Source organism: Trichoderma breve (genome assembly GCF_028502605.1).
Source record: "Trichoderma breve strain T069 chromosome 7 map unlocalized scaffold00008, whole genome shotgun sequence".
Taxonomy (NCBI): domain Eukaryota; kingdom Fungi; phylum Ascomycota; class Sordariomycetes; order Hypocreales; family Hypocreaceae; genus Trichoderma; species Trichoderma breve.
In genome coordinates, this window is record NW_026611594.1 from 1,472,436 (window position 1) to 1,499,723 (window position 27,288).

Sequence of the window (27,288 nt, forward strand, 5' to 3'; positions counted from 1 at the left end):
CTTATTCATAACGAATTCACTCGCAAAAGTATATAAATACACCTTTTTAAATGTTTCTTACTCTGAGTTTTATCGAGAAACAGAAATCGAGGTTGATTTCTGTCAGAATGATTTTAACACCCTCTTGAAGCGTTTCATTCTTCATTATTTTCTGTCTTGAATTCTCCTGTGATTTACACCAGTGCCATTCTAGTGTGTTGGTAGCTTTCGAATACCTACTCTGTTAGCCGAAAGTACTGAATGTATCCGAATGAGTTCCAGTGTGCCATGGGCAATTACCCACCAGAATGGGCGAAAGTGGCCACTTGGAATAGTACGATGATATAAAGCATTCTCATCTCAATGCGTTCTAAATACCCGCCATGGACTTTGCTATTTGTTTTCAAGATATTCGCTTGGCAGGAGGCTTACCGTATGTTGTCATAATAGAATATTAGTTACGATTGGACGCTACCGAGACAGATGAGAAAATTAACATGTAATATAAAATATTAACTTATAATGAGAATAATAAAATACAGTTCCATAATATCAGTATCAATGAGAGTCAACAAGCTGTTCAAATAATGCTGTACCTTCAAACCCCAGGATTTCAAAGCTCCCTATCCATCGTTGGATTGCACCTGGAACGTTTAAGAATTCATGTGTAACAATGGCTTTAGCTTGAGTATTCTCATGCCCGACCAACAGCTCAATATTGAAACCGCTAGGCGATCCAGTGGTAGTAGTTGGCGGATAAGTAGAGTTGGCTCCAAACGGGCGAACCTTGATACCTTCACAGGCTGCGTTCAAGATTTTGCCATCGCGGGCGACATAGCTACTTTTGTATTCGGTGCCATCGACCGCAAGAAAGTCAAACCAGACGACGGAGTAAGGACCTGCTCGGCCATGACCCCAGTACCAGCTGCGAAAGGTGGAACCCATCGGCACGTTTCCCCAGTTCTAATCAAGGGTAATCAGTTAACAACTTCACATCTGACGATCAGTAGTAAACTAACCTTATCGTGGTATCCCGTGCCAGAGAACTCAACAACAGTTCCAGACCAGTTGAAATAGACAGTGGCATCTGCATCAGGCATCACGTTTACCCAGCCTACCCCTGGTGCCAACAGCAAATCGCCGCCAGCGCTTAGATCGTCAGTGCAAGGCAGATGCGGTGGGGCAACCTGATTGGTATATTAATCAGAAAAGTAAAAAGACAAGCATTGCAGTGTTCATTGGTTTTGACTTACGCTTTTCAGAATAATCTCTCCAAATATTCCGTTACTTGGCGAATCCAATCGAACCACGTACTGGGACATATCTGAGGACCCGAGCCAATCACCCACGCCTTGGTATTCCCCAGAACTTCCGTTACCGATGGTCCCAATTCTGACGTCCTCCGCCTGGAGGTGGATGTTCAAGTCTGTCCCGTTCTCAAATGTGTACGTAATAAGAACCATATTGGGTGTTCCGCTTTGATTGAAAGCGGCGCCAGCGGTGTAGAAAGTGATGACGATTTCGCTCTTATGGTCCCAAGAAACAACATCAAAATACCACCAATCAACTGTCGTGTCATTAGATGGAAACACTTTCATTCCATCTAAGCCGGTCTGACCACTTCGAAATTCAACAGTACTATGTACGTCTTTAGCTGGTAGAGGCACATTGGTAACGGTTGCGCTTAGATTTGGTTTCACGCCATGACCCAAGACACCAGCTGCGAAGTACAAGCAGGCATAGAGCGAGATGTTTGACCACATTTCTCGGCGATAGATATCGAATGTGTGTAAAATATAATATTGTAATATAGTTGCTTAGATGTTATGCCTGATATTGTCTGAATGATTCAGAGTTCTTTAGTCGTCCAATGGCTATGTTTTATAGTGAAGCTGCTGAGATTGATCAGTATATATCTAATCCATTGACACCATCAACTCCGCCACTGTGGAAAACGCCGCAGGCAAACTCCGACCTCCTGAAGGCAATCGGCGGAGTTGATGAAGCTTCGATGCTGAATATTGCCGTCATTATCATTATTCAGGAGCGTCGTTGCGGAAGTCAGATTCTGGAAGTGGTAGGGGGTCAAGTAAAGCGACGCTAAGTCTAAAGGGGAGCACAAATGCGAGCCGCGCGGCAATTATTAAATCTGCAAATTCGTTGTACTGGAAAGCATTTTGGCCCGGCTGAGAAGCTTTTTGACTATTCTATATTACAAAAACGCTCTTTGGGTTATTTCCCCCTCTGGTGATGATTTTGGGGAGGTGCAGGTTTTGAGAAAGGGAACTCAGTACCCCATACGTATATTCCCTAATCCACTAGGACGAAAGAATCCCCTACATCCTTCATAGGATGGAAATAACAAGGCATGCCCTCTAAAATCAAGGTATATTAGCATTGGAGCTACTTGATGTCCCTTTGCCAAAAACCTATTGCAGAAGTCTATTTATTCATTTCTTCAAACTAGCATCCGACCACAAGATCCGTTGGGCACAATACGATAAATATTCTCTTTAAGCCTGTTCTTTACCTATGCATAGAATGTTTGCGTAATCTACCTGTATAATTCAGAATACCAGAATTCTCTGAGGAGCCCACTACTTGTTTTGTGCTCCCAGTTCCTCCAATGAAAACCACCTTTCAAGATATTTCACACAAGTAAAAGGAAGATACCGTACCTAGTCAAGTGTCCTCACTGATCCTGTCTCGTTTCATCAGCAAATTTACTTTACTTCAGGCAAGGGTATTCGTATATATTTGTCCATTATGACTCTCAATTATGCATATTTGATACCATTTAAATGTTCCAACCAACTTGAGTCAACTGCACAGTTTGTACAAGATCGAGTCAAAAGGAATGAATCGGGTGCATCAGACGTTTCAAGCATCTGGAAAGTTCTCAATAGTTTTTAAGTGGACTGGCTCTAGTTCATTGAGCTTCTTTCTCATGGCCCTGCTGGCAGGATACACTGCAACATCCGTTAGCATATCCAGGCGTATATCGGTAATAGTAGTTACGTATCGACTCGTCTCAGTCTGTTTGATCCCCCTAGCGGCTGCAGGCTTACGAGGCCGTGCCATGGGTTAATCACTATGTGGTCCTCCCAAAATTTCTTCCTAATGGGGTTGTAGCTGTCTTGCTTCGGAATTACCAATTTGGCAACCGTCTCCCATGGATGCTTCTCCGCATCCCACTCCTTACTAGCATCTTCTATCGGCTGGTCTTCTAGATTCTCGCACAATTGCACTTGAAATTCGTACTCTGCCTCATTGTGCAAGTGAAAGTCGCGTAGCCAGTGGCGTAACACGTCCTGCGTGTCACTAGATTGGACTGTCTGTTTGTAGAGTTCACGCTGCATCTCAGATGATGGAATAAGGGAGAACTTCATTATGTAGTCACCAAACCGGTAGGCCGTCTGGGAGTATTGGCGAGTGGATTCTAGGTGAGTGCTGCGTATCTGATCCTGGCTCTTGTGCAATTCGGCATCGGGCCGGGCATCAAAGTCTTTGTAGAGGCCAACTAGATCTGCGCCGTGCTTGAGTCTGAGCGCAATAATTTCCTTGGCTGTCTTTGCGTTGGCCAAATCCAAAATGGGTGTGCTGTTAAACTCAATGTCCTGAGTAGGAGAATCGCGCCCCTCCTGAAACATTTCACCTTCAACGCCGAACAGCTTTATCGCAAAACCTCGAGGCTGGGGAATGCGGTCCTACAAAACGTTATTCACAGAACCTCACGGGAATTAGATGACTGCTTCGTACATCCACATTCGGGTCTGGCAGGGCAGAGCTGTAGCGGCAAACGGCCGGATACTCGCCAGCCTGCGCAAATAGTTCCGTCTGTTTCAGGTGGCTAGGTAGATTGCCCGGGACGATAAACGTGCCCTTGACAACACCATGGCTTCGTCCGTGAGTTCCGGACATGACGTGGCCGTTCATTTGAAACATGGCCTGATGCAACCCGTTGAATATCTCAACGACAGCTCGAATGTCATCAGCTTCGCCTTCAGGAATTTTCTCAACACCTTGCGAATTCCATCGACTATACTCTCGAGTAGCCATTTTGCTCGTGTAATCTAGTCGGTTGAGATCTGGTTACAAGTGCGGATTGTCTGCCAGTTTCTACTCTCTTCAAAATTGCTGAGCTGACTTGGATCATAAAGTCTGGGGGATAAGCCAGTTGAATTTATAACTTACCGTAGGGCCTAGATCCAAGTATAGGTCTCACGGGTAATCACTATTAATTAGTATGGCGTCCAATCCTAGAAAGCGTTACTGCGTCCCGTGAGCCCCACCACCAAGTTTCTATGGTGTGTAAGTCAATCGATGAGATGGACGTCTTAACTACTTCGGTGGAAATTTTGGAGAGCTCCATGAGAATTATTGGGTTGCTCGTGTCTCACATCTGATACTAAAATATCCATCTGCAGGCGTCAGAGGCGCTGTGAACGAGGGTTTCGTTGCTATCTGGGGACAGCCCTGCTATCGTATACGCCTCCTAGTCCGCAAAAAGTGATTACCAAGACGGAACAGCGAAACAAGGTACAAAACCATCCACTCAAACGCAGTCAGACAATGAAATGATGCGAACCCATGCAGCGGTGGCAATTTTGGCTCAGAGCAAAGTGTACCGATCCTTATTGCAACGAATATCAGTGATGAATCCTGAATTATTCTTTGTAAGACCACAGCCTCGTCTATTCGAGTCAAGGTTCCAAGAATATTGATAATAATAGTCCTAGGTCATACTGAAATAAGCCTTGCTGTGTATTTAGAATCTTGCAAGCCACGTCCCATATTGGATCCATAACTGGACTTAACCGACCAAAAGTCAATCCATCATTTCCGTCATTTCCAATGTTACTAATACGAAGATTCTGAGTAAATCTCAGAGCAAGAACTAGGCAATGGCTGTGAGATTTGTATGTGCTTACAATGTGAGCTTTTGGCGCTGCTGTCTTGAGGTGCTAAAGTGTGCGACCAGGCCCTCCACCTAAGTTGATCAACCTCCTAAGCTCATACACATACGCGAGTAGCTACGGGCCCACACAGCGTAGAAACTGGCGCCGCAGAACCGACAAATGCCGATGATAGATCTGTTCCGAGGCTTCAGCTAGTCGGAGAGTTTTCCAGGTAGCTTCAGACTGCGAATACATGGTGGGTTGTGATTGGATAACGCATCATCAAATTCATCTCTAACGCGCAATGCATTTGTACAGTAGCGCTTTTCGAAGCAACTTGCCCACCATTCTATACCGCGCTTTTCTACTTTAGGGGCTACGACCCCTTGTCAGCGAAGCACACTAGCTGGGAGCCCGTCGTTGGTCATCCGCTTACGTTTAGTAGGTGGGAGTCGAGTGGTTTTTGGTGTAAGTTCATACATATAATAAGGGCCACTTATGGCGTCTTCCAGACAGAGTGCATGGGCTACCTGACCCGCAAAGGGACAAGTCGATGTAAGATGATAAGTTAAGGTATCCTCACCTTCTCGGGCCGTCGGAAAAGTCTCCCATATCCTCTGCTTGACTGATCCCAAGTGTTCATAGGCGGTGGCGAACATACTTTGTACCACGATAACCAAAATTGCCAGGCATTGGATTTCAGCCAAGGATATCCATTCTTGGGCTCCGGTTGCTCTCATAGCGTCTAGTTCAGCTTCGGATAGCTGTCTACTCTACCGCATCAGGTTGCATTAGAACTGTTCCTTGCAGGACACCCGTACAACCATGGGAAGCTCCAGTGGCGTCGCTGACGCCATTGTCTTCATCGACTGTAATCAAGGCAGACCTCCGAGAGACCCTACAGTGAAGACTCTGATCCGAAGTCGAGCTATGAAGCAAGCCGCGATTCAGCGCAAGAGGGACGGACGCTATGAGAGGCTGAATATGATACAGTATCCTGAATGGATACTGGGTTCGCAACAGCAAAACGAACCGACAGATGTAAAAGACGGAAACGTAGCGTTGGTTACAACTGTAAATGAGACTGGTGGACACACTGATGAGGCAGACGAAGACGAAGCTCAGACACGAATCGCGAGAAAACGAACGGCCTTACTGGAAGGAAGTCTCCGATGGCGTGCTGGCTACAAGCCACGCATGCTCACCAGTTTCACGACAGGGAATTCATCAAACTATTCACTGTTACATTTGACCGATCCACTCACTTTGCACCATCTCGGCGTTACCACATTTTCTCTCTTCCATCCTGAAACGGCATGCTTTGGGCACACCTTAACCAGTATGCCTGAATATGCAAAGAGACGTCTCCTATTCTTCATCCCCAGTCTATATGGGCATTTTCCAGCTCTCACCTACGCCACTGATTGTGTTGTTGTTAGGTTAGAGCAGCTCATTCGCTCAAGGGGCATTTTATCATCAGAGAGGGATGTTCTATCGTTGGGCTACTATACAAAGGCAATAGAAGCTCTTCAGGGAATAATAGATGATGAAGATCTACGAGCACTGCCGGAAACGCTATGCGCGGTTTTACTCTTGGAATTCTTTGAGGTATGTGCAATATTCCGCAACCTGGATACTACATTTTGTGCCATCTATTCATCTGCTCTAGCTACTACATGGTGGGTCCCTGATCGACTCATGGATATATCATGCAGCGGGTGCAGCTCGTCTTATCGAGCTTCGAGGTCCTCACAACTTTCGGACCAGGTTTGAGCTCTCACTTTTCATGGCCCATGCTGGCCCCATTGTATGAATGAAGTAACCCTTTATAATGCTTGTATGGGGCTGACATTATTGTCCTTTTTTTGTAATAGATTACAGAAGCACTCTTGATGGGGAAAAGGTGTTTTTTGTGTGATGACGAACGCTGGCTGAATGTCATGATCGACGCCATTCGCAATGACCCCATTGTGCCGCAGGATCAAGTTCATCTCGTTGTTAAACTATGGACAAGCCTCATTAACCTACCAAACTTATTTCTGGATGTCAGAGATTTGATTCGTATGTCAGCGTCGGCTGATAGGCGCCAGGATCTCATTACAAGGCTCCTTGCTGAGCAAGACCAGCTTCAGCGATGGCTGGCATTAGCCGAGCAGTACCAGTGTGGTATTATTTCTGGCAAATTAAGCACCCTAGCTGACGGTGCAAGTACATTACTACTGTATTCAACAGTTCGTGAGCAGCCGGTATCCTGGAAAGTTCTTATAGGGACTTATATATTCGTCCTTCTCGTTCAACTACGCTTATTATTTTCGCTCTCACCATCACAATTTCCTGAACTAGAGTCTACATGCCAAGCAGTGGCAGATATGGTTATGCTGATGATTACAGACTGGGATAGCTATCGAAATGACCGGCTTGTCGGTGGGATCTTCATGTCTCAAGCCATGTGGATGGCCAAAGCTATCTTGAGAACTCGGGATTGCTGGAGTGATAGTGCATCGCACACCAAAAATACTGGCATGATTGATGGGTGGAAGTTTGAAGCTTGGGTAAATGCGATAGCAGGAGAAGTATATAGTAAATGAATCAACTCCACCATTCCTGAGGCTCAATAGCACTTGGTCAATTGCCTGGAGATTGAGGTGATGCGCCGGCCGCTGATAAGGGAAATGCTTAAAATTGAAGGGTTCAGTTAAGGCGTTATTTAATCGAACCATTCTTGTCCATTAGATGCTTCTTTATTGTTTTACCTTTGCTGTTGACCATTTTCGTACGCAAAGATCAATTCTTCGTGCTCTGGACTGCGGGGTGTAATACTAGCTTTAGAAGGTACAGAATGGCTTACAACCCCAGCAAGCCCAGAATGGAAGTCAATGACTATTTTAAGCTCTTGCCCATTTTCCACTCCCGTCTTGTAAGAGACTTGGCCATGGTAAGCCACACAGAGGATCCGCAAAACCTTTTCTAGGACAGCTGTGTCTTCCGAACCCGGAAATATACATCTGAGGGCCTGGTTCGCAAGCAAGACTAACAAACCCGTCAGGATTAAACATCACTAGGCTTGTATATACATCTGGGTTATGCAAGAGGAACTTGACATTGCATTGTAAGACTAGAGGACTTCTCCCAGAATTTGGAAAAACTGCTCAATGAAAATTCGCCATACGTTTGCTAGAATTATAGTTCTTTTGGGAACAAAGTAGCCTTGATGCGTGTCATTCGCGGTGACCGCGTGAAATGGTCCCATGGGCGCGGTAGGATGCTAGCCAAGATCTTCCTTCGCGTTGGCTTCGACGTAGGGTAGGGAGGCTCGGTCATCAATAGTGGGAGCCCTGCTAGTCCCTACCCCAAGATCGATCTCATGGAGAGAAAAAAGGCCTGGAGTGTTCGTACAGACTAAAACTCGGAGTCAACTTTATAGCAACTAAATAGAAACTGTCAAGAAAAGTACTTTACGGTATCGGTGCCTTCAGTATACATGCTATCGCGGCTTCATTTCAAGACGTACTCGTCGTCTTCGGACATCTCGCCCTCACTCTTTTAGTATTTGTTGATCACAAACCACTCTTGTTCACCTCTCTGGCTAATTGCATCCTCACAAACTTCATCGGTCGCTCGGTCGTCTCAATTAGAGTCCGATGCCACTCCTTAGCTGCCTTTTTAATCCAGCCTCTGGCAGTCATTCTGTCAGGTAGCGTAACATAGGCACTATATCCACCATCTATGCTCCCGGAATGGCTGCTTGAGAAAACCGTTCCATTGCCCAATCTGCAAGCTCAACCATGAGATCTGAGCCTTTCGGATCGATGGTGTAGCCATATGTCATTTTGAGGATGATCGCGCCAATCTGAGTACGAATATGTTGGAGCCAGTTGTGTGGAGCACGCAGGATAAGGAAAAGAAGAAAGCGACTTATTTCGGCCTCGAGCGTTGGGTGGTAACGCGACAGCGCTCAAGATGACTCAATGGCTTGATGCATCTTCTGCCGACATACGCAAAATCTTGATGTGTACGACTGCCCCGATACGAGATTGGGCCATGCACACATCCCCAGGCCAAAGATCAAACGAGGTCAGCCGGAGTTAATGCTGCCGTGCTTATCTAGGAGATAAAAAACGGCCTTGCTCAAGTACAGATACTCCCGAAGACTGTGATAAAGCTAATTGGCCCTATGCAGTAAGCAGGAAAACACCCATTGTTAATTAGTTGCGAGAGACGTAAGCTTCGCTTTTGCTAGCACCACCCGTAACCTGACGCTATATTATCCAAGGTTCATCAGTGAAAAGGCCTACCAACACTAAACTTTATATACTTTACTAGTAGTTGTTGGAGGATAATGGTAGCAAGCTGAGAAAATGGTTAAATTTGAGCAATCTATTGAGCGGTTTGTTGGGACGGGATATTAATCTCAGTTACACGATGCTCTTCTCTCTCGTGACACCGAGTTCCCAAAGGGACTTGGTCAACCCAAGTCGTACCCAATTCTCAATCTCCCTCTCGGTGGCTACAGCAATTACCCCCAACATGCCCAGCGAATTCACCCCGGCTTCTTTGTTAATCGCCGCGCGCCGTCGCGGAATGACTACCATCCACCGGGTCGTGAAGGCCACGTTATGCGGGCAAGCCTCCCCATCAGCCACAGTGTTACCTGTACATTTCTCCCACGCCTTGGTAGCCTGACGTAGAAGCTGCGCATAAATATTCGCTATTGTAGCGGATGTTATAGCCCCATCCTCGAATCTATAATAGAACCACTTGAAGGGTACTCTGGGCTCTTTCGCAACGTGAGAATTGAGAAATGCGGTGGCAAAACCGTCAGCCGGTAAGGGCATCAGCTGCATGTGCTTATGCAGCCGGCTACATCCACCGTCCCTTCCACAGTTGTAGAACACAACGTAGTCCGTAGCTGGATTGTTTAAAGCCGCTAATGTGGTCCATGCCGCTTCCAAGTCGCTCCTATCCAACGGCTCATGCTGCCTGCGGTACCCATCGCAGGTGAGCATCATGAGGTGCGGCCGCGAAAAGCAAAATTTATTCGCGATGAGGAAGTGGCTTTTACTACCGTCATCTATTTCGTAGCCGTTCGAATTGATGTCGCTCCCCGGTCGTTGCTGCATGAGGCTCAGGGGTGATTTGTTTTGGCCCTGGGCTAAAATTTGCTCCGGTGGTGTAGAAAGAGTTGGTTTTTGGGCCAGCGCTTTGGTGAGGATAAAATGAAACTTTACCACAAAGAATAATTTATTATTAATGTGAGTATCACTAGTCAACAACTATGGAACGAACCTTGAGGTCTCCATCAGTATGCTCGATAATCTTCTGGTGCTCGTCATAGTGAACAAAGCCCGCCTTAATTAATGAATCAAAACGGGATAACACCAAAGACCCATTTACAGGAGGTAATCGTTCACCGGCTGTCATTGTGATTGTAGTTAATAATCTGTCTTCCACTTCAGCAGCTGAGAAATAAATATGTGAAAAGCAAAGCTGGGCAGTTAAGTGCTGGTTCCTTATATAATTATATAAGACAGATGTGATTCAAGTTCATTCATTTACAACGGCGATATGTGGGCGCGATATTACCGAAACAGAAATTACTGCTAGTACAGTAAACGCATTACATATACAGACTGACGTGATATTTACAATTTGTCTGGCTGAATGGTGAATCTTCTCTCTTACTAAGGAGATTACAAAGCGCTTCATTAGGTGGGAGGTGGTAGTATGATTTGGGAAGAGCGAGGACTATCCATACATAGAACATCACCATATGCGCCAGTAGGGTCTTTGCAATCTTCAATCTCTAGTAAGAAGAGTATCATAGTCTTTTAAATATGGCAGAATGGGATGAAAGCTGGATGAAATGATACTATCACGAATGATGCACTTCAGTAGGCTAAACTCAGCTTGAAGGTTCAAATTGTTTGCTCCAAATTGGCGACTTTCATGTCACATCTTCGAATCCGTGTTTCTGCCATGGCAGCGCCTGTGGTACAGCAGACATATAAAAAGCCCGCGGAATACGCCATCTTAAGATGTATAATCTCAGTTTTCCATTATATTTAATAATCAACTGGTTATTTTTACACAACCCTCTCCTTTTTCTCCCGTATTCACAAGCTCAGGTATTGCAGGGTCCATCAGACCTTCAACGGGGCTATTCTCCGCATCATTGTGCTGTGTTTCCTTAAATGCCTCCATTTCATCATACCTCCGGAATGTGAACCAAAATGTAGGGGCCGCGATGATCATAGTCACCGCTAGCCCCGCGTATAAGTAAAGTATTTGCGGATCCTTCGATAAGGGCGACACGGCCATACCAAGTGCAGAACCAGCACCAGAGCTCAATTGAGCCATTGCCTGTACAAGGCTGCGCATGTTCTTTGGAGCCTCGGAATAGCTGTACTCGGATAGTGTTGTGAATCCCAGAATCTCAGCAAACGCGAGTAGAAAGTAAACCGGTGTTTGTACCCAAACGCTTACATTGTTCGGTGTATTTTCACATTGCAGAGGGTGACCGTAACAAGGTCCCTTGGTATATATGAGCTTCTGCACTCCCGCGGCAAATGCCATTGATGTACTCATCATGATGAAAGCCCAGGTGATACGAGCAATTGGTCCAAATGGGAAGCCAAATTTCCGAACGATAGGATAAACCATTTTTTGCATGACCGGACCCAAGATCACGCAGGCAATAGAGTTAAGGGCCTGAATAGTATCGTTAGGAATACCTCCAAGCTTCATCTGACCGGCCTGAGAGACAAGATTGTTTGTAATCTGGTTCATACACAGATGAAATGGTACAAAGCATGCCCTGGTGTGTGTTAGCTAACTAGTTATGACAGCTGAAGGATGGAACGAATCCTGAGGCGAAAACGAACATGACTTTACAGGCTTGAAGACCTCTTTTAATCTCAAAGACAAACCTATCATCCCAGTCGACCTGCCGCCCGTAGTTTTCTGATTGATAAACGGCTGTTGCAGCTTCCCATTTAAACCGATGTCGTGCCGAGCACATGATAACTCGAGAGGCTTGCGGTAGTACGTTTGCTTGTGGCCGAAGTTTGACTTTACTTTGTCATTATTTTTCTCTTTTAAAAAGCCCTTGCGAGGAGGTCACTTACCGAAAGATTTATGGAATACCAGAAGCAAAGGTACCAGTGTCCAAACTGTACATAGTGGTAACAGATAAGCGGCCCAAAAGCCGACGAGCTTTTCTAAGTAGGTAGATGCAACCAAAGATAAACTCGCTATGTTTGTAAGCCTTCGCTACGGTATTAGTTTCACAACTGTCAATCTTACAAACCGGGACTTCTCACCAGTAGGATACATTGTAGATGTACTGTAGTGTGAGTGCCCGATCTGTAACAACGCGCTCGCCTTTTTTCGTGATGATCAGCTGAGGAGCAGTCTCAGCATACTGGTCACCTATACGGTGGGTTAATACCATCTTAACTAAGGAAGACCCAGACACCCGCAGATATCTCTGGGGTAGATGGAGGATTACCAATAAATGGAGAGGCGGTAGCCTTAACACCACCTGTGCCAAGTGCAAGCAAGATCATTGCGAAGCCTAGTCCTACCACTTTGGTGGATTGAGTCTTGACCACTGGCAGCGAGGTAATAAAGAGTACCAGGCATCCGCAAAAGTTCAGGCTGTACATGTTAGTCTCCGTAAGGTACCAGAGACAGTGGAATTTACAGGTAACTGAGAAACAGCGTCTTATACCGCCCTAGCCATGTGTCCGAGAGAATAGCGAAAATAGTAGGGACCAGAAAAGACAAGAAGAGAAAAGCACTGGAGATGTTCGTAGCCGTGGCCTGGCCAAGGCCTAAGGCGCCAGGGACAGCAATGTTGTCTGCGCTGTTTTGTATATAATTCTCTGTTTAACAAATCAGTTCACAATAAACCACAGTCGTGCTCTCGAGTTCCTTTTGATACGCACGCCATGGTGTGGTTACGGCATAGAATGTGAATCTCTCTGTGGCATTGGCCACAAGCGCAATCCAGACAATAAACGGCACTGAATCGACAACGTGCCGCAACTCCTTCACTTCTTCTTCTGTGGCTTCATGCCTAGCATAGCTCTCTTGTTGCCTGGCCATGATGAGCCGTTAATGGGGCAGTTCGCATGTGGTTTCCGATCGCATTTACTATTGTCGAAAAGCTAGGCTTGAGAGACTAGCTGTGCGGGTATTGAAGTTGAGGCCAGGGTTGAGAAGAGCAAGCAAACATTGGTCTCCCTCGTCCTACCAATACGCCAGGCGACCGAAGACAAAACAAAATATGGCGGAAATGAGGGGCTAAGATGACTTTCCCTAACCTCACCTATATGCGGAGAACATCATATTGGCAGTGTTACGTGTGGTGCACGGCCGGGGATCATGGTAGATTGTCCAAGAACTCGTAAAGGCAACAGCAATCAGCAGGCAACGGTAATGTAACCCTTCGGAGGCCAGGAGCTTGTACCTGTATGCAGATGTAGGCACTTTTGCATTTTGACAGAACCAACCAACAGCTTACGGTGAGTGTTGATAATTATCCTTCCCTATTTGGGAAGATGTGATATGGCCCACTGAGGCGCGGTGATGGTGGGAATCTGCAGATGGTCCACTGAGGAGGAGGGGGTGCTGGTGGGAACCAGCACGAATATACAGACTAAGGGCGTGCGTAATATACAGTACGCCATGTTTGACAAGCGACGAGTCTAATCCGTGGAACATCTTCTTTCGTCTGCCTTGCATACATAGACGAAGTCAACTATTACGTTATTACAGGCAAACCGTCTTGCTATACGAAACTTGGGCGCCTCACTGCATGCCTGCGCCTTTACCCCGGATGCCTTTGAATGGCGATGATATATTGGCAGAGACAATTGATGACTATTTATGGCTTCTCGTCATGCTGCATCATTCTATTACGAAAGAGCCGCGGTATGTGGGTTTTGGCCTCTCCCTGACCTAGCCTTTGTTGTGCAGCTTGGCTCCAGTTAATCACTTCTGAATATATTATGACCAACGCGAGAAGAGGAGACCTTTGAACATGAATGTTAGGAAGATGGTGATTAGACGTGATAACACTTTACGTAGCGCTTAGAAGCCCCTACGGACTATAAGATGGTAGGCAAATAACTGAAGAGGAATTGGCATCGCGCGGCCTATTAGGGCGATATTTTGTTTCGCGTCGAGGGCAATATAGCTAGAAGAGAAAATACAATATCTCTTTGATTAGGCAGTGGAAGCGTCGATTAAACATGCCAACCAATCCACAAGTCAAGTATGACATGCTCAAGTATGGAATGTCCGAACCGCGGCCAACCTTCTGTGAATATACAATAGAAGTTCAAACTGACTTGTAATATAGGCGGCTCCGTTTAGCAGACTACATTACTCTTTCTAATGGTAAGGAGATCAAAGTACATCAATCGTGAAAGCATTAGATTTTGTCAAGCCTAACCACCATGCCTTGTAGGCTTTTGCGGAGGTAAGGTTCCAGGTGATCACAAAATCATTTCTCGCAAGTCTGAGTACTAAACATTTGCATTTAGTCCTCGCCGTTTTCTGTGCCATGAGACAATCGTTTTTCATGGCGCATTTACTCATTTTCCTTGGATACGAGTTTGATCGCTTCGACGGGATAGTAGCGAGGTACAGGAATGAATGCTCCGAAATGGGTAAACAGCTGGATAGCTTCTGCGACTTGGTAAGAGCTTCTCGTTCATGTTTTCCCTCCACCCGACAAACTCTAGTCTAACAAGGCATACTGTATAAAGGTCTCCTTTTGTGTGGCTCCTGCTGTCATGGTCTATTGTGCTGGCTTCAACACCTTGGCAGATCAGGTAATACTGGCCTTTTTTGTCTGCTCTGGCGTTGCACGCCTCGCAAGGTTTAACGTGGCGGCGCATTTAGTGCCCAAGAGCGCTCATGGAAAGGCACTCTTCCATGAAGGCCTCCCCACGGCCTATGCTGCTCTCTTGATCTCCACAGCCGTCGCTGTTGCTGAGTGGACAGGTTACTTGACTGATCTAAGTCCTGGGGTAACCCTTGCTTCCGATTCCTGGCTTGCGTATCATCCAATAATGACCGCTATGCTCGTACTCAGTGCTCTGATGGTCAGTAAGCGACTTAAACTATATCTTGACGGAGCCTACAGTATCCCGGCTGTGACGGTCATCATTTTTGCAGGCTGCTGGTCGCACTCACCACTCCCCGTTGGAAATTTTCTGTGATGAGAGGAAAGGGAGAAGAGGGGAGGTGGAGAAGGTGGGGGGTTAAGGTAGGGGCTGCTTTGAAACAATGGCGGCATTCAAGCATTTCCATGATGCTCTGTTGTTAGCTGGACCAGCGGCTGTAGTGGGTGATGCACAAGGTGTAAAAGGGCGTGAATGACGTGATTAACATTGGTACAAGAGGCTTACGTATAATCAAGTGTTAATGACCGTTATGCGATGTTAGAAAATGATAATGGTGTATTTATATTTTCTATGATGCTTACCAAAACGTGCGTGCTAGCTCAGTAGAATACCAAATTATGGGCCGCCAAAATAAAAATTGAGGTTGGCAGCATGTATTCACATCCCTGTTGAGGAGCTTACAAACTAGAATCAGTGTATAAAGAAAGACTTAAAGTCCTCCTGCCAAGTACAACCATTGATTCCGATCCGAATGCCTGGTTGGAGCATCATATTCCCGTCGCCCCCATCACTGCTTTCTGTGCAGGGTAAGGCAGATCCATATTGTTATTACTACCTAGGCTATTGGACATGTCTCTTCGATCCTATCTAGAAGCCGCTTACAAAGAAGTTCGACTGTCTTCAGAAGTCGCCCTCAGTCCCCTCCAACAGCTTGATTGCCGTCTGAAGAAGGATGCCGAGAATCTCATTCTGGTTTATGGTGGATCTTTCAATCCGCCACACCGTGGACACCTAGATGTCCTGCTATCCGCATTGCATCCGGTTGTGAATGCCGCTGCAGTCGTTGTGCTACCGAGCGAGAACTTTCACCTGCGCCACAAGTTGGCAACTAGCCACCCAGAATTCTTTCTTAGCCGGAGGCAAAGAGCTGACCTGTGGGCTTCCATACCTACCGTTCCGAAGAACAAGGTTTGGGTATGGTCAGAGACCTGGTATCCCTTCCTGCCATTTACTGAAGCGGTCCGGCGGCTTGGCGAAGCGGACGGATACGACATCGTCTTTTCGCATCTCATTGGACCTGATAATCTCAACGAAGCCGATGCCCTCAACAATTTACCATACAGGCTTCCACGGATACTTGTAACCAACAAAGCCAGGCACGTCCCGTCTCAGTTTTTGCCAAATGGGCAGCCAGCGAAGTGGAAAGGGTTTGGAGAGTGGTCTCAAGTTAACGCAGATGTTTCTCGCAGTAAGTACCCTCAATGCGCTAAACTATTAGTTCCAATCTTCGCCTTCTTGAATCAAAATCTGATTTGTGAGATTGGCTTCTACTTCATTTGGTTCGTCATCTCTAACATTTGTAGATGAACGAGCTGAGAGTGCTGAAGAGGCTGTTCTGTGGTCATGCCAGAGCGTGGACAGTATTGGCCTGGGGAAGATGGGTTACTACTTAGAGTTCACCAAAAAGTCAGTTGGGCCTGACTTAAATTCGACGAGTCTAAGGCAAGATCTGCTCCAGAAACACTCGCTGGACGAGGAAGCTCTTAGGCAACTCAGTACACTTGACCTTCTTGACATGCTGCGACCAATCCTGCAGGTGGATTAGACGTCATGAACCAAGAGTCGAAAGCGGCTTGCTTGACTACGCTTACTAGTATAATTGCATCATATCAGACGTATATGCATACAGCTTAACGTAATACAGTGACTGTTTTATCATTCCGCAAGAGACTTTTCATCAGATGTGCTTGCCTGTTGGCCCGAGACTTGCCTTGTGACAATAATGCATATAGCGCTAACTCCGTGTGTTCAACGCCGAAATACAAATCATATGTCCATGCGTTGACGCTTGCCAGAGAAGGATATAGCAATACAACGAACAGGCCACAGCGCGGAGGATGAGAAGTGATATACGAAAGCCTGATTAGAAACATGTCTTTTCATTTCGGTTCCTTCGCTCATGCAACAGTCTTTGCTAGTTTGCCACCTGACCAAGCTGATGATGCCATTGTAAAAGTTCTGACTACAGCTTTTATACACCTACAAAGCCCACAGTACAAGGTCTTACTACTCAGAGTCATAATGAAGATAATGCCAACGATGGAGTAATACTGTTCTTGTAACTGGATTTGTCAATCGATCATTTGTATGTAGGCGCCACTGTACTGGAGGGAGCACGCAAGAATCATATAATGCCACGTTCTATGTGACTTAGAGATCAAAAGTCGTTGGTAATTTCTACAGTGGCTACAATCTTATATCGCAGTTGGATGATAGGTATATATTTACCCGCGCCAAGTCAACGGTTGATCAATCTGTATTGGCTTTGTTACCACCAACTCCCTTTCACGCATTTCTTCCACTTCGACTAGAAAACTATGGCGGTGATGAGTGGATTCTTCAGGCCCAAAGTAGCCTTCATTACTGGTGAGCGAAAGAGGGCTTCCAGGCCTGTCTTATGAATCCACAAACAACTATTCATGTAGCTGACTGTATACAGGAATCACTGGACAAGATGGTTCTTATCTTTCTGAGATCCTTCTGGAAAAAGGATATGAAGTTCACGGCCTAGTAAGATCGTCTGCTTCTAGGCGCGAAGCTCTAAATCGGCCCTTGCGCCCGGGGCTAACGATACACTTTGGTGATATGTCGGATGTCGGGCGCCTCGTTCAGATCTTAGGCAACATCAAGGCTGATGAGATCTACCACTTGGCTGCCCAGTCGCATGTGGCTGTGTCTTTTGACACTCCCATACAGACTAATGACACCAACGCCATGGGAACTCTCCGACTGCTGGAAGCAATGAGGATGCTGGGTATGGATAGAACTACCAAGTTCTATAATGTAAACACTGATCCCCAAAGCACAATGAGTGAGATATTCGTGGTGTTAATATATCTGCAGGCTTGCTCATCAGAAGTATTCGGTTCAGATATGCCAGCACCCCAAACAGAAGAAACCCCATTCCACCCAGTATCACCTTATGCTGTATCAAAACAGTTCCAGTACTGGATTACCGTGAACTTCCGAGAGGCATATGGGTTTCACGCATCTAACGGACTCCTTTTCAATCATGAATCGCCAAGGCGTGGTAAGTTTAGTTCAATTCAGTTTAGTTGGCAGAGCTAAAATGAGCATGAAGGAACTACATTTGTCACTCGTAAGATCACAACACAAGTAGCTCTGATTGCCTGTGGGCAATTAGACAGCTTCCAACTCGGCAATCTGGATGCAGTCCGGGACTGGGGTCATGCCAAAGACTATATGCAGGGCGTATATCTCATGCTCCAGCAACCAGTCGGTGGCGATTATGCTTTGGCGTCCGGTCAGGCCCACAGCGTCAGAGACTTTGTGGAGGCAGCTTTTAGGGTCATTGGAGTCAAGATCGAGTAAGAATTACATTTTCCCGTTATATTCTTACATAGACAACTAGTGTGAGAAGAAATCGTCTTGCATACTGACATGGAAAACTAAAATAGGTGGTCTGGAGCGGGCTTGGACGAAGTAGGTGTTGATTCAGTCAGTGGTAAGATTCGCGTCAAGGTAAATCCGGATTTCTATCGGCCACTTGATAACCAGAATCTGCTGGGCTCGGCTGCCAAGGCCAAGCGTGTGCTCGGATGGACACCCACGTACACCTTCGAAGCCTTGGTCGAAGAGATGGTTCTTTGCGATATCGAAGCTGTCAACACTGGTCGTATATTTTCCAACTCGAACCTGGACTGGGTGGTTGGTGAAAGCCAAAACGCAGAAAGCTCAGACAATGGCATTATGAGCCATGGCCACAAAAAAGGGTCGGCTCGCCTCAATCCATTTGGCGAAGTTCAAACTCTCGCTGTGAATGACGAGGGGAGTTCCGATGGGGCTGAGAAGATCAGCCTAACCGACGTTAGAACGGAAACAGAGCTGGCAACCTAGGCTGCCAGATCCGTCAAGGAGTAGCGTAGACAGTATTAGGCTTGACAAATACATAGGTAGCAATTTCATTTGGGAACATGACATGAGCTTTGTCGAAAAGGATCAACCACTTCGTGCTGTACATTCCATCCCTGTGTCACGACCCAACCTTTATGGTCACGACAATAAGCCTCCCGGGTAGGTCGCCTTGGATAAACAAAGGACCGACTAACCAATTAGATAAAGATCTAGGTAAATCTAATAGATCTTTACAAGATTTAGGAAACTCTTCTAGATCTAATAATAGATTTAGAAAATAATTATAAATCCAGCCTATTTAACTAAGTATATAAGTTTACTTTATATTACTTATTAAAATACTTAAATAGCTAGTTATTATTAATATAATAGTATTTAAATTAAATACTTAAATACTTTTTTTTATAGTTAGTAATAAAATTACCTATTTACTAACTTAATTACTTTACTAATATAAATTATAAAACTATTCTAAGGTTTATTTTTTAAAAATAGCTAACTTATACTAACCTATAAGTACTAGTTTATTATATAATATCACAACCCAGCTCTTAAGGTCGCAACAATAGGCTAACAGGTTGGCCGGAACCGGATTAACTATAGACCGACAGGCTAATCAGGACTGCCGGCGCCCCTTGACAGGAAAGCTAGGAAAGCTAGCTTTCCAAACGATCTAATAAAGAAAGCTAGGAAAGCCAGCTTTCCAAATAATCCAGAATACACAACTGGATATATAAGTTTACTTTATATCACTTATTAAAATACTTAGATAGCCAGTTGTTATTAATATAATAGTATTTAGATTAAATACTCAGATACTTCTTTCTATAAGCTAGTAATAAGATTACCCGTCTACCGACCTAATCGCTTTACTAATATAAATTATAGAACTATTCTAAGGTTTATCCCTTAGGAATAGCTAACCTATACTAACCTATAAGCACCGGTTTATTATATAATAACAACTTTTATTTAAACAGTTACCTTAGACCTACGGGTAATAAAACACTAAAAACTTAATAGCTTATAAGCTTTAAAGTCCTAAATAATAATATTAATTATAAAAGCAAAGCTTAAAGTAATTATAATAATAGCAACATTAAAATCTAAAATAATTTCGAAAATATTACTAAAGACATTAAAATAGCCCCTTAACTACTAGCCAATACGCAGGAAGCTGAATAACGCTTCTTAGCACTTAAAGAACTTATAAACTAATTACGCTAAATAATTACTACCTAAGCAACTACTATAATAATACTTTAAAGATAAATACCAGTAGTAAACCCTATAGTAAACCTAGCCCCTGCGGTACGTTAATAAGAACCCGGAGAAATTATTAAACTACCACTACTTAATAAATTCAAAAGAGATCCTAAGCAGATTTAGAAATTCTTTATAAATATAAGAAATTACTTTAGTTACTTCCTAACTACTATAGCGAATAACGTTATAAAAATCTAAACTATAGGAACCTATTTAGCTAAAACTACTAAAGACTAGTTTAAACTATACCTTAGGGACTTTAAATAAACTAAAACTCCTAAGAAATAATATATACTCAACCTATTCACAAGCTATACTATATTTAAAAAACAGCTTAAAAAACTATATAGGAAAGTTAATAAATCTAAGGAAGCTAAAGATATACTCCTTTAAATTAAACAGAAAGGACCCTATGTAAAATACACTACTGCTTTTATATGCCTAGCTGCTAGAACTAATCTAAATAATAAAGCACAGCGTATACTCTACTACTAAGGACTTAATCTAGATGTTAAAGACAAACTTTCCTAAAATAAGAAACCTAATACCCTTAATATATTTACGGAAAAAGCCACCTATATTAATAAACGACAATTTTAATAACGCTAGGAACGTAAGCGAAAAGGAAATCCTTAGAAAATAATCCTAAAGTACCTTTACTTTAGTAATAACGCTAACTAAGGAAAGAAAAGGGACTTTATAATATATAACAATAGGAAACCAGGACTTATAAACCTTAGTACTATTAAAGTATAATATAAGAACGTTAAATACTATAATTGTAGAAAGAAAGGATATATAAAGAAATACTACTAAGCCCTAAAGAAAAACAGTAATAAAAAGTTTATACCTGTCCCAGAACCTAAGGAAAACTAAGCCATTAACACTATATAACCTTTAGTAAAACATAAGCTATTGCACTTTTTAGCATATTACGACAATAACTACTAAACCTACCTTAATAATAAATAAAAATTAGGATAGTACCTTAAAGGACTAAAAAATACCCTAAATACACTTAAGGAAGCTACCTAGGAGGAAATAGTAAAAATTAAACAATAATACACTGAATTTATAAAACTTAAAGAGCAAGTAAAAAAATATAAAAAAAAAAGTAACTTACGCAATACCCTTAGCACTCTCTCAAAAACTTATCAAATACTTAACAAAATTCCTATTACAGTAATATATTACCTATAAAATAATAAAATTACATAGTAAAATACTCCAAACTCCTAGTATAACTTTAATAAAGAAGAAAAAGTACTTTAAGAATAGAAATAAGAGGAAATTAAATAATAAAATTAAGATACTACAATATAAAACTATAATATAGGGTACACTAACCTTAATATTAGTAAACCCTGTCTAAACTATAGATTATGAAAACTATAGAAACCCAGATATCCCTATAAATAAAAACCTTTAAACGAGGAAGATAACAAAAGCAAAGATAAAATAACTTATAATAAAAGCAGAAGAATTTATAAACGTAGCTTTTGTAAAACTAATAAAAAACATTAACAGTAAATTAATATTCTTTTAAATATATACCCTTTTACAAAATACAAAACCTAAGGACTACTTATAAATAAACTATATAAGGACTGTAGATCTTATATACTATTTAATAACTAATACTATACGTACGATCTTAAAAGGAATAAGAACTATAATAGTCTCCTAGACACTACACCACCAGCAAGCCCTATACCTACGGAACTCCTTAAACAATAGGGAAAGATTCTAAGAATTAATATAACCAAGGCCTACGATAAAATTCAGGTATTAGAATAAGAATTCCAACGATATTTTAATAATAAAAATACCCTATACCCTAAACTAAAAGTATAGGAAACGGTATTATACTACGTTAACGACATTTTTTTTATAAACTAATGTAATAAAGCTAATATTACTAACTACCAACTATTGCTATATAAATAATATACCCTTTATAAACTTAGGGAATAGTATAAGATTTATAAACCCCTAAACTACGGATAAAATAAGTTTACGCTTTATAATAAAGACGATTATATAAAATATAAGATATAATACTACGTACTTATATATATTATAAAAAACTTAGCTAGGTAAGGTTTCGATTTTAAAAAATACACCAGCGGATATAGTATTAATACTAAGATACTAAGGATTAGCTAGAAAGACCTTCGGAAGTATTATAAGCTTATTAACAGATATATCCCTAGACCTAGATGCACCTAGTGTAAATACTATAATATCTAAACTTAGGAACTAAGCTAAATTACCTTAAAACTAAATAATATTAAAACTAACCTTAATAATAAGGAATAAGATAGCAATAACCCCTGGAATAATAATAATTACTATAATAACGCCGATAATATAACCTATTATAATTTAAATACTATTTTAGGAGGAAAGAAATTATAAAAATTCCTAGTACTAGGATTTTTAAACGGAGAACCTATTATAATTTACATAGACTCTGGAGCTATAATAAACTATATTACGCCTTAATTAGTTAACCGCCTATAGTTAGATAATCGTAAGAAGGAAAAACTATATACTTTTGCAAATATTAAGAAATAATAATTCACCTATAATAATAAAACTATCAACTGTAAAACTAATCTTTTTAAAATTTAGTTTAGTAAGATAAATAATATATTTAGTTTTAATATTACTAATATTACAAAATATAATATACTCTTAGGATATAATTAGCTTAAGTTACATAACCCTAATATTAACTAAATTAGAGGCTAGGCAAGATAGTAAACTTACCCTAAATTAATTAATTTTAAAGATATACTGTAACTAAATTAGGAGAATTAATAGGATATTATAATATCCCCGATAATAGGATCGGTGACCCCTATATTATATAAAGGAATAAAAAAACATACGGAAAAAGAAAAAGTTATAAAAAAGGTATAATTTAAGAAGCTACAGAAGTTCCTAAGAATAATTAAATATATTAAAAAACTAAAGAAGAAATAACTTAGATTTCTTAACTTAATTATATAAAAGGTTAAGGAATTATACCACTAAGATTAACAAATACCGGAATATTTAAAAAATATACTAATAAAACTCCAGCATATACTAGTCTTTAATAAAGAACTAGACACTAGATTACTAGAACACAGCTAATAAAATCACGAAATTAAACTTATAGATAACAAAGTACTAATATTTAATAAAATCTATAACCTTAGTACTACTAAACTTAAGATACTTAATAAATAGATTAAGGACTAACTAAGAAAAGACTACATTAGACCTTTTAAATCTTTAGCAGGATATCCAGTTATATTTATACCTAAAAAAAACAGTAAACTTCAACTTATTATAAACTACTAATAATTAAACGTAATAACTAAAAAAGATATTACATTACTACCCCTAATTTTAGAAATCAGAGACTGACTTACAGAAGCTAAGATTTTTACTTTACTAAACCTTAAAGAAGTATATAACCTTATTTACATTAAGAAAGGCAACGAATAAAAAACCACCTTCCGCATAAAATACAGACTTTACAAATATTAAGTAATACCCTTTAAACTAACAAACACTCCAGTATCTTTCCAGAAAATAATTAACTATATATTACAAAACTACATAGATTATTTTATTATTATATACCTTAACAATATTCTTATTTATTCTAAAAACTTAGAAAAACATAAGAAATACGTTAAAAAGGTATTATAAACACTCTAAAATAATAAACTCCTAGTAAAACCTAAGAAATACAACTTTTATATATAAAAAGTTATATTCCTAAAATATATTATTACCTTAGGAAAAATCTAAATAAATCTAAAGAAACTTAAGGCAATTAATAATTAGGAACTACCCAAAAACATTAAGTAAGTACAAAGCTTCTTAGGACTTACTAACTACTATTAACGTTTTATTAAAGACTTCTTAAAAATTACTATACCACTTACGAACTTAACTAAAAAAAACGTTAAATTTAAACTTACATAAGACGCCCTAACAGCCTTCAACCGTCTTAAACAAGCCCTCATAAACGCACCAGTGCTTATAATATTTAACCTAAATAAACCTATTACTATCGAAACTAACGCTTTAAACTTTACAATCAGTAAGGTACTCAGTCAACCTAACGACACTAATAAAAAACTTAGGCCTATAGCCTATTTCTCTAAGAAACTATATAAACCAGAACTTAAATATCCTATCTACGATAAAGAATTTCTAGCTATATACTAAGTACTTAGTAAATAATACTAAAGACACTACTATAAAAAAAGCCGATTTCCAATAATAATCCTTATAGATCACCGGAACATCACTTACTTTATAACAACATAAAAATTATCCTATAAATAAGTCAAGTACTATAAGTAACTTTCCAAATTTAAGCTTATTATTAAACACTATAGTAGATTAAATAACAGACGCACTAATATACTTAGTAAATACCCCAACTACTTCTAAGAAATCCCAGAAGTTAAGGCACAAGTATTAAAGAAAAACCAGTATAAAGACCTAGTAATTTAATTAATTAATACCTTATACTAAATTAAGATAGATAATCTAATTATTAACGATATAAAGGAATATATTAAGAACTAGGAAAATAAATAATACTTAGAAGGTATTTCTATAAATACTAAATACTTAATATTAAACGGACTTATCTAAGTACTAGAAGACTTACGAAGTAAAGTAATAAAATCAGTCTACATATATAAACTCAACGGATACTATAAAATTAGAAAAACTATATAGCAAATTACACAATACTTTAAATTCAAAGGTATTAAGAAATAGGTACAGAAGGTTATATTAGAATATATAATATACAGACGAGCTAAAGTATTACGCTATCTTCCTTATAGAAAACTGCAACCTTTACCAGTTCCAGTCAGAAATTAGGAATCTATAATATTTAACCACATTATAAAGCTTCTACCTTTAAAAAAACCTATAATTAATAATACTTAAGACAGTATCTTCGTAGTAATTAACTAACTTTTAAAAATAGCCTACTTTATCCTAATAAAAAAATAAAGCTCTACAGAAAATTTAGCTTATATTTTTTTCTAATACATTTATACAAACCATAAACTACTAAATAAAATTATTTTAGACAAAGGATTAACATTTATATTAAAATTTTAGTAATTACTTATAGTATAAATTAAACTAAAATACAAAGCCAGTACAGCTTACTACCTACAAACAAATAGATAAACAGAATAAATTAACCAAATTATTAAAACATACTTATAATACTACGTTAACTTTAATTAAGATAATTAAGTAGAATACCTACTAACTGCCTAAGCATCCTATAATAGTACATTAGTAAAATTTATAAATTACTTACTATTTTACGTAAACTACGGGTTTAAACTAGACCTACACTAACCATCTATTAAAGAAGAAAACACTAGCAAAGCTATTATTATAGCTAACAAACTTAAGAAACTACATTAGGAATTATAAATATAACTTAAATTTATTAAATAATAAATAGCTAAGTTCGCAAATATTAGAAAAATTAAAGGACTAACCTTTAAGGAGGGAGATATAGTTTACTTACTTTAACATTTACGAAATAATAAACAACTAAATATTAAAATAAATAAGCTAAGTAATAAGCTTAATTTTAAAAAACTTAGACCTTATAAAATCACAAAGAAAATCAAACTTATTAATTATAAAATAGATCTTTTACTCGCCCTAGGAAAATAAAGAAGAACTATATATCCGAATTTTCACATTTTACTACTAGAAAAAGCACTAGTAAATAAAAAAACAGGTAAAGTTATACAGAACAAAATTATTATTTAAGGCAAAGAACTTAAATACAAGGTTAAGAAATTTAAAATAATAAGATTTAACAAAAATACCTAATAAACTAAATACTTAATAAAATAAAAAGGCTATAACAAAACAGAAAACTTATAGTAAACTATTAAAGATCTTAAATACTTAAAAAACTTTATAAATAACTTCTATTAAAGTTTAGGTTTAGTAAAAAAGGGTTAAAAACATCCTAATTAATAGCATTAATTATAAAACCCTAAATCACAGGATTAAATAAATTAAGTAATAATATTTTAGCTTAATAAGCAACCTCTGCTTTTTATATTTCCTACTCCTTATATTTAATACGCTCTAATTCTTCTAAATTATTAATACTATAAGCAATAGCCTACTTTATCTATTTTAACTACTTACGTTTCTAAGTACAAAAATATTTCACTTAGGCACCAGCCTTAAGCTATACCTTTTCCACTTCTTCTAACTCCTTATTTAATTTTAAATAATAAGTTACTACCTTACGTATCTGTTGCAGAGTAAGACTAAATACTTTATAATAAGACTTTTAATTTTAAATATAAGAAAAACACCAATAAAAATCCTCCTCTAAGGTAATATAATTACAGCCTTACTTTTCGTAGTAAGTATATAATTTTATAATAAAAATAGAATTCTTTAGTATAGTATTAGCAAAGCCTTTACGCTCTTCTTTCTTTCGCTTAAAAACAAGTTCATCATTACGCTTACGCTTACAATCAGCTATAATAAAAAAATAAAAACAAAAGTAAAATAAAAAAAATTACAGTACTTACTAATAAAATAAAAGTAGATACTTATATACTACCCCAATTAGGTCTTAAAGATAAGACTAACAGAAGGGGGAGAATTATATTATAACCCAGCTCTTAAGGTTGTAATAATAGGCTAATAGATTAGCTAGAACTGGATTAACTATAAACCGACAAGTTAATCAAAACTACCAGCGCCCCTTAATAGGAAAGCTAGGAAAGCTAGCTTTTTAAACAATCTAATAAAAAAAGCTAGGAAAGCTAGCTTTCTAAATAATCTAAAATATATAACTAAATATATAAGTTTACTTTATGTTACTTATTAAAATACTTAAATAATTAGTTATTATTAATATAATAGCATTTAGATTAAATACTTAGATACTTCTCTCTATAAGCTAGTAACAAAATTACCCGTCTACCGACCTAATTACTCCGCTAACATAAACTATAAAACCATTCTAAGGTTTATCCCTTAGGAACAGCTAACCTATA

General features: G+C 39.9%; 8 protein-coding genes across 8 annotated transcripts; 4 read left to right on the plus strand and 4 right to left on the minus strand.

The window, feature by feature from the left end:
- Nucleotides 1-537: 537 nt before the first annotated feature.
- On the minus strand, nt 538-1,742 carry T069G_11570 (uncharacterized protein; the record flags this gene model as incomplete). Its single annotated transcript, XM_056178775.1, has 3 exons — nt 538-942; nt 999-1,166; nt 1,233-1,742. The coding sequence occupies 3 exons, from the start codon at nt 1,740-1,742 to the stop codon at nt 538-540; spliced, it is 1,083 nt and encodes a 360-aa protein (XP_056023649.1).
- Nucleotides 1,743-2,993: 1,251 nt separating this feature from the next.
- T069G_11571 (uncharacterized protein) lies at nt 2,994-4,038 on the minus strand (the record flags this gene model as incomplete). The annotated part of the gene is made up of 2 exons (XM_056178776.1): nt 2,994-3,686; nt 3,739-4,038. 2 exons carry the CDS (start codon nt 4,036-4,038, stop codon nt 2,994-2,996), a joined length of 993 nt encoding a protein of 330 aa, XP_056023650.1.
- Nucleotides 4,039-5,702: 1,664 nt separating this feature from the next.
- On the plus strand, nt 5,703-7,465 carry T069G_11572 (uncharacterized protein; the record flags this gene model as incomplete). The annotated part of the gene is made up of 3 exons (XM_056178777.1): nt 5,703-6,485; nt 6,547-6,684; nt 6,752-7,465. 3 exons carry the CDS (start codon nt 5,703-5,705, stop codon nt 7,463-7,465), a joined length of 1,635 nt encoding a protein of 544 aa, XP_056023651.1.
- Nucleotides 7,466-9,292: 1,827 nt separating this feature from the next.
- T069G_11573 (ATP adenylyltransferase domain-containing protein) lies at nt 9,293-10,298 on the minus strand (the record flags this gene model as incomplete). Its single annotated transcript, XM_056178778.1, has 2 exons — nt 9,293-10,099; nt 10,164-10,298. 2 exons carry the CDS (start codon nt 10,296-10,298, stop codon nt 9,293-9,295), a joined length of 942 nt encoding a protein of 313 aa, XP_056023652.1.
- A 648-nt stretch (nt 10,299-10,946) lies between these two features.
- T069G_11574 (POT family domain-containing protein) lies at nt 10,947-12,983 on the minus strand (the record flags this gene model as incomplete). The annotated part of the gene is made up of 7 exons (XM_056178779.1): nt 10,947-11,691; nt 11,759-11,945; nt 12,002-12,141; nt 12,197-12,305; nt 12,385-12,533; nt 12,580-12,760; nt 12,824-12,983. 7 exons carry the CDS (start codon nt 12,981-12,983, stop codon nt 10,947-10,949), a joined length of 1,671 nt encoding a protein of 556 aa, XP_056023653.1.
- Nucleotides 12,984-14,131: 1,148 nt separating this feature from the next.
- T069G_11575 (CDP-alcohol phosphatidyltransferase domain-containing protein) lies at nt 14,132-15,106 on the plus strand (the record flags this gene model as incomplete). The annotated part of the gene is made up of 5 exons (XM_056178780.1): nt 14,132-14,169; nt 14,242-14,279; nt 14,350-14,361; nt 14,426-14,580; nt 14,651-15,106. 5 exons carry the CDS (start codon nt 14,132-14,134, stop codon nt 15,104-15,106), a joined length of 699 nt encoding a protein of 232 aa, XP_056023654.1.
- A 534-nt stretch (nt 15,107-15,640) lies between these two features.
- On the plus strand, nt 15,641-16,616 carry T069G_11576 (cytidylyltransferase-like domain-containing protein; the record flags this gene model as incomplete). The annotated part of the gene is made up of 2 exons (XM_056178781.1): nt 15,641-16,259; nt 16,375-16,616. The coding sequence occupies 2 exons, from the start codon at nt 15,641-15,643 to the stop codon at nt 16,614-16,616; spliced, it is 861 nt and encodes a 286-aa protein (XP_056023655.1).
- Nucleotides 16,617-17,388: 772 nt separating this feature from the next.
- Nucleotides 17,389-18,928, plus strand: T069G_11577 (GDP-mannose 4,6 dehydratase domain-containing protein; the record flags this gene model as incomplete). The annotated part of the gene is made up of 5 exons (XM_056178782.1): nt 17,389-17,437; nt 17,511-17,854; nt 17,915-18,101; nt 18,153-18,399; nt 18,490-18,928. The coding sequence occupies 5 exons, from the start codon at nt 17,389-17,391 to the stop codon at nt 18,926-18,928; spliced, it is 1,266 nt and encodes a 421-aa protein (XP_056023656.1).
- Nucleotides 18,929-27,288: the final 8,360 nt, after the last annotated feature.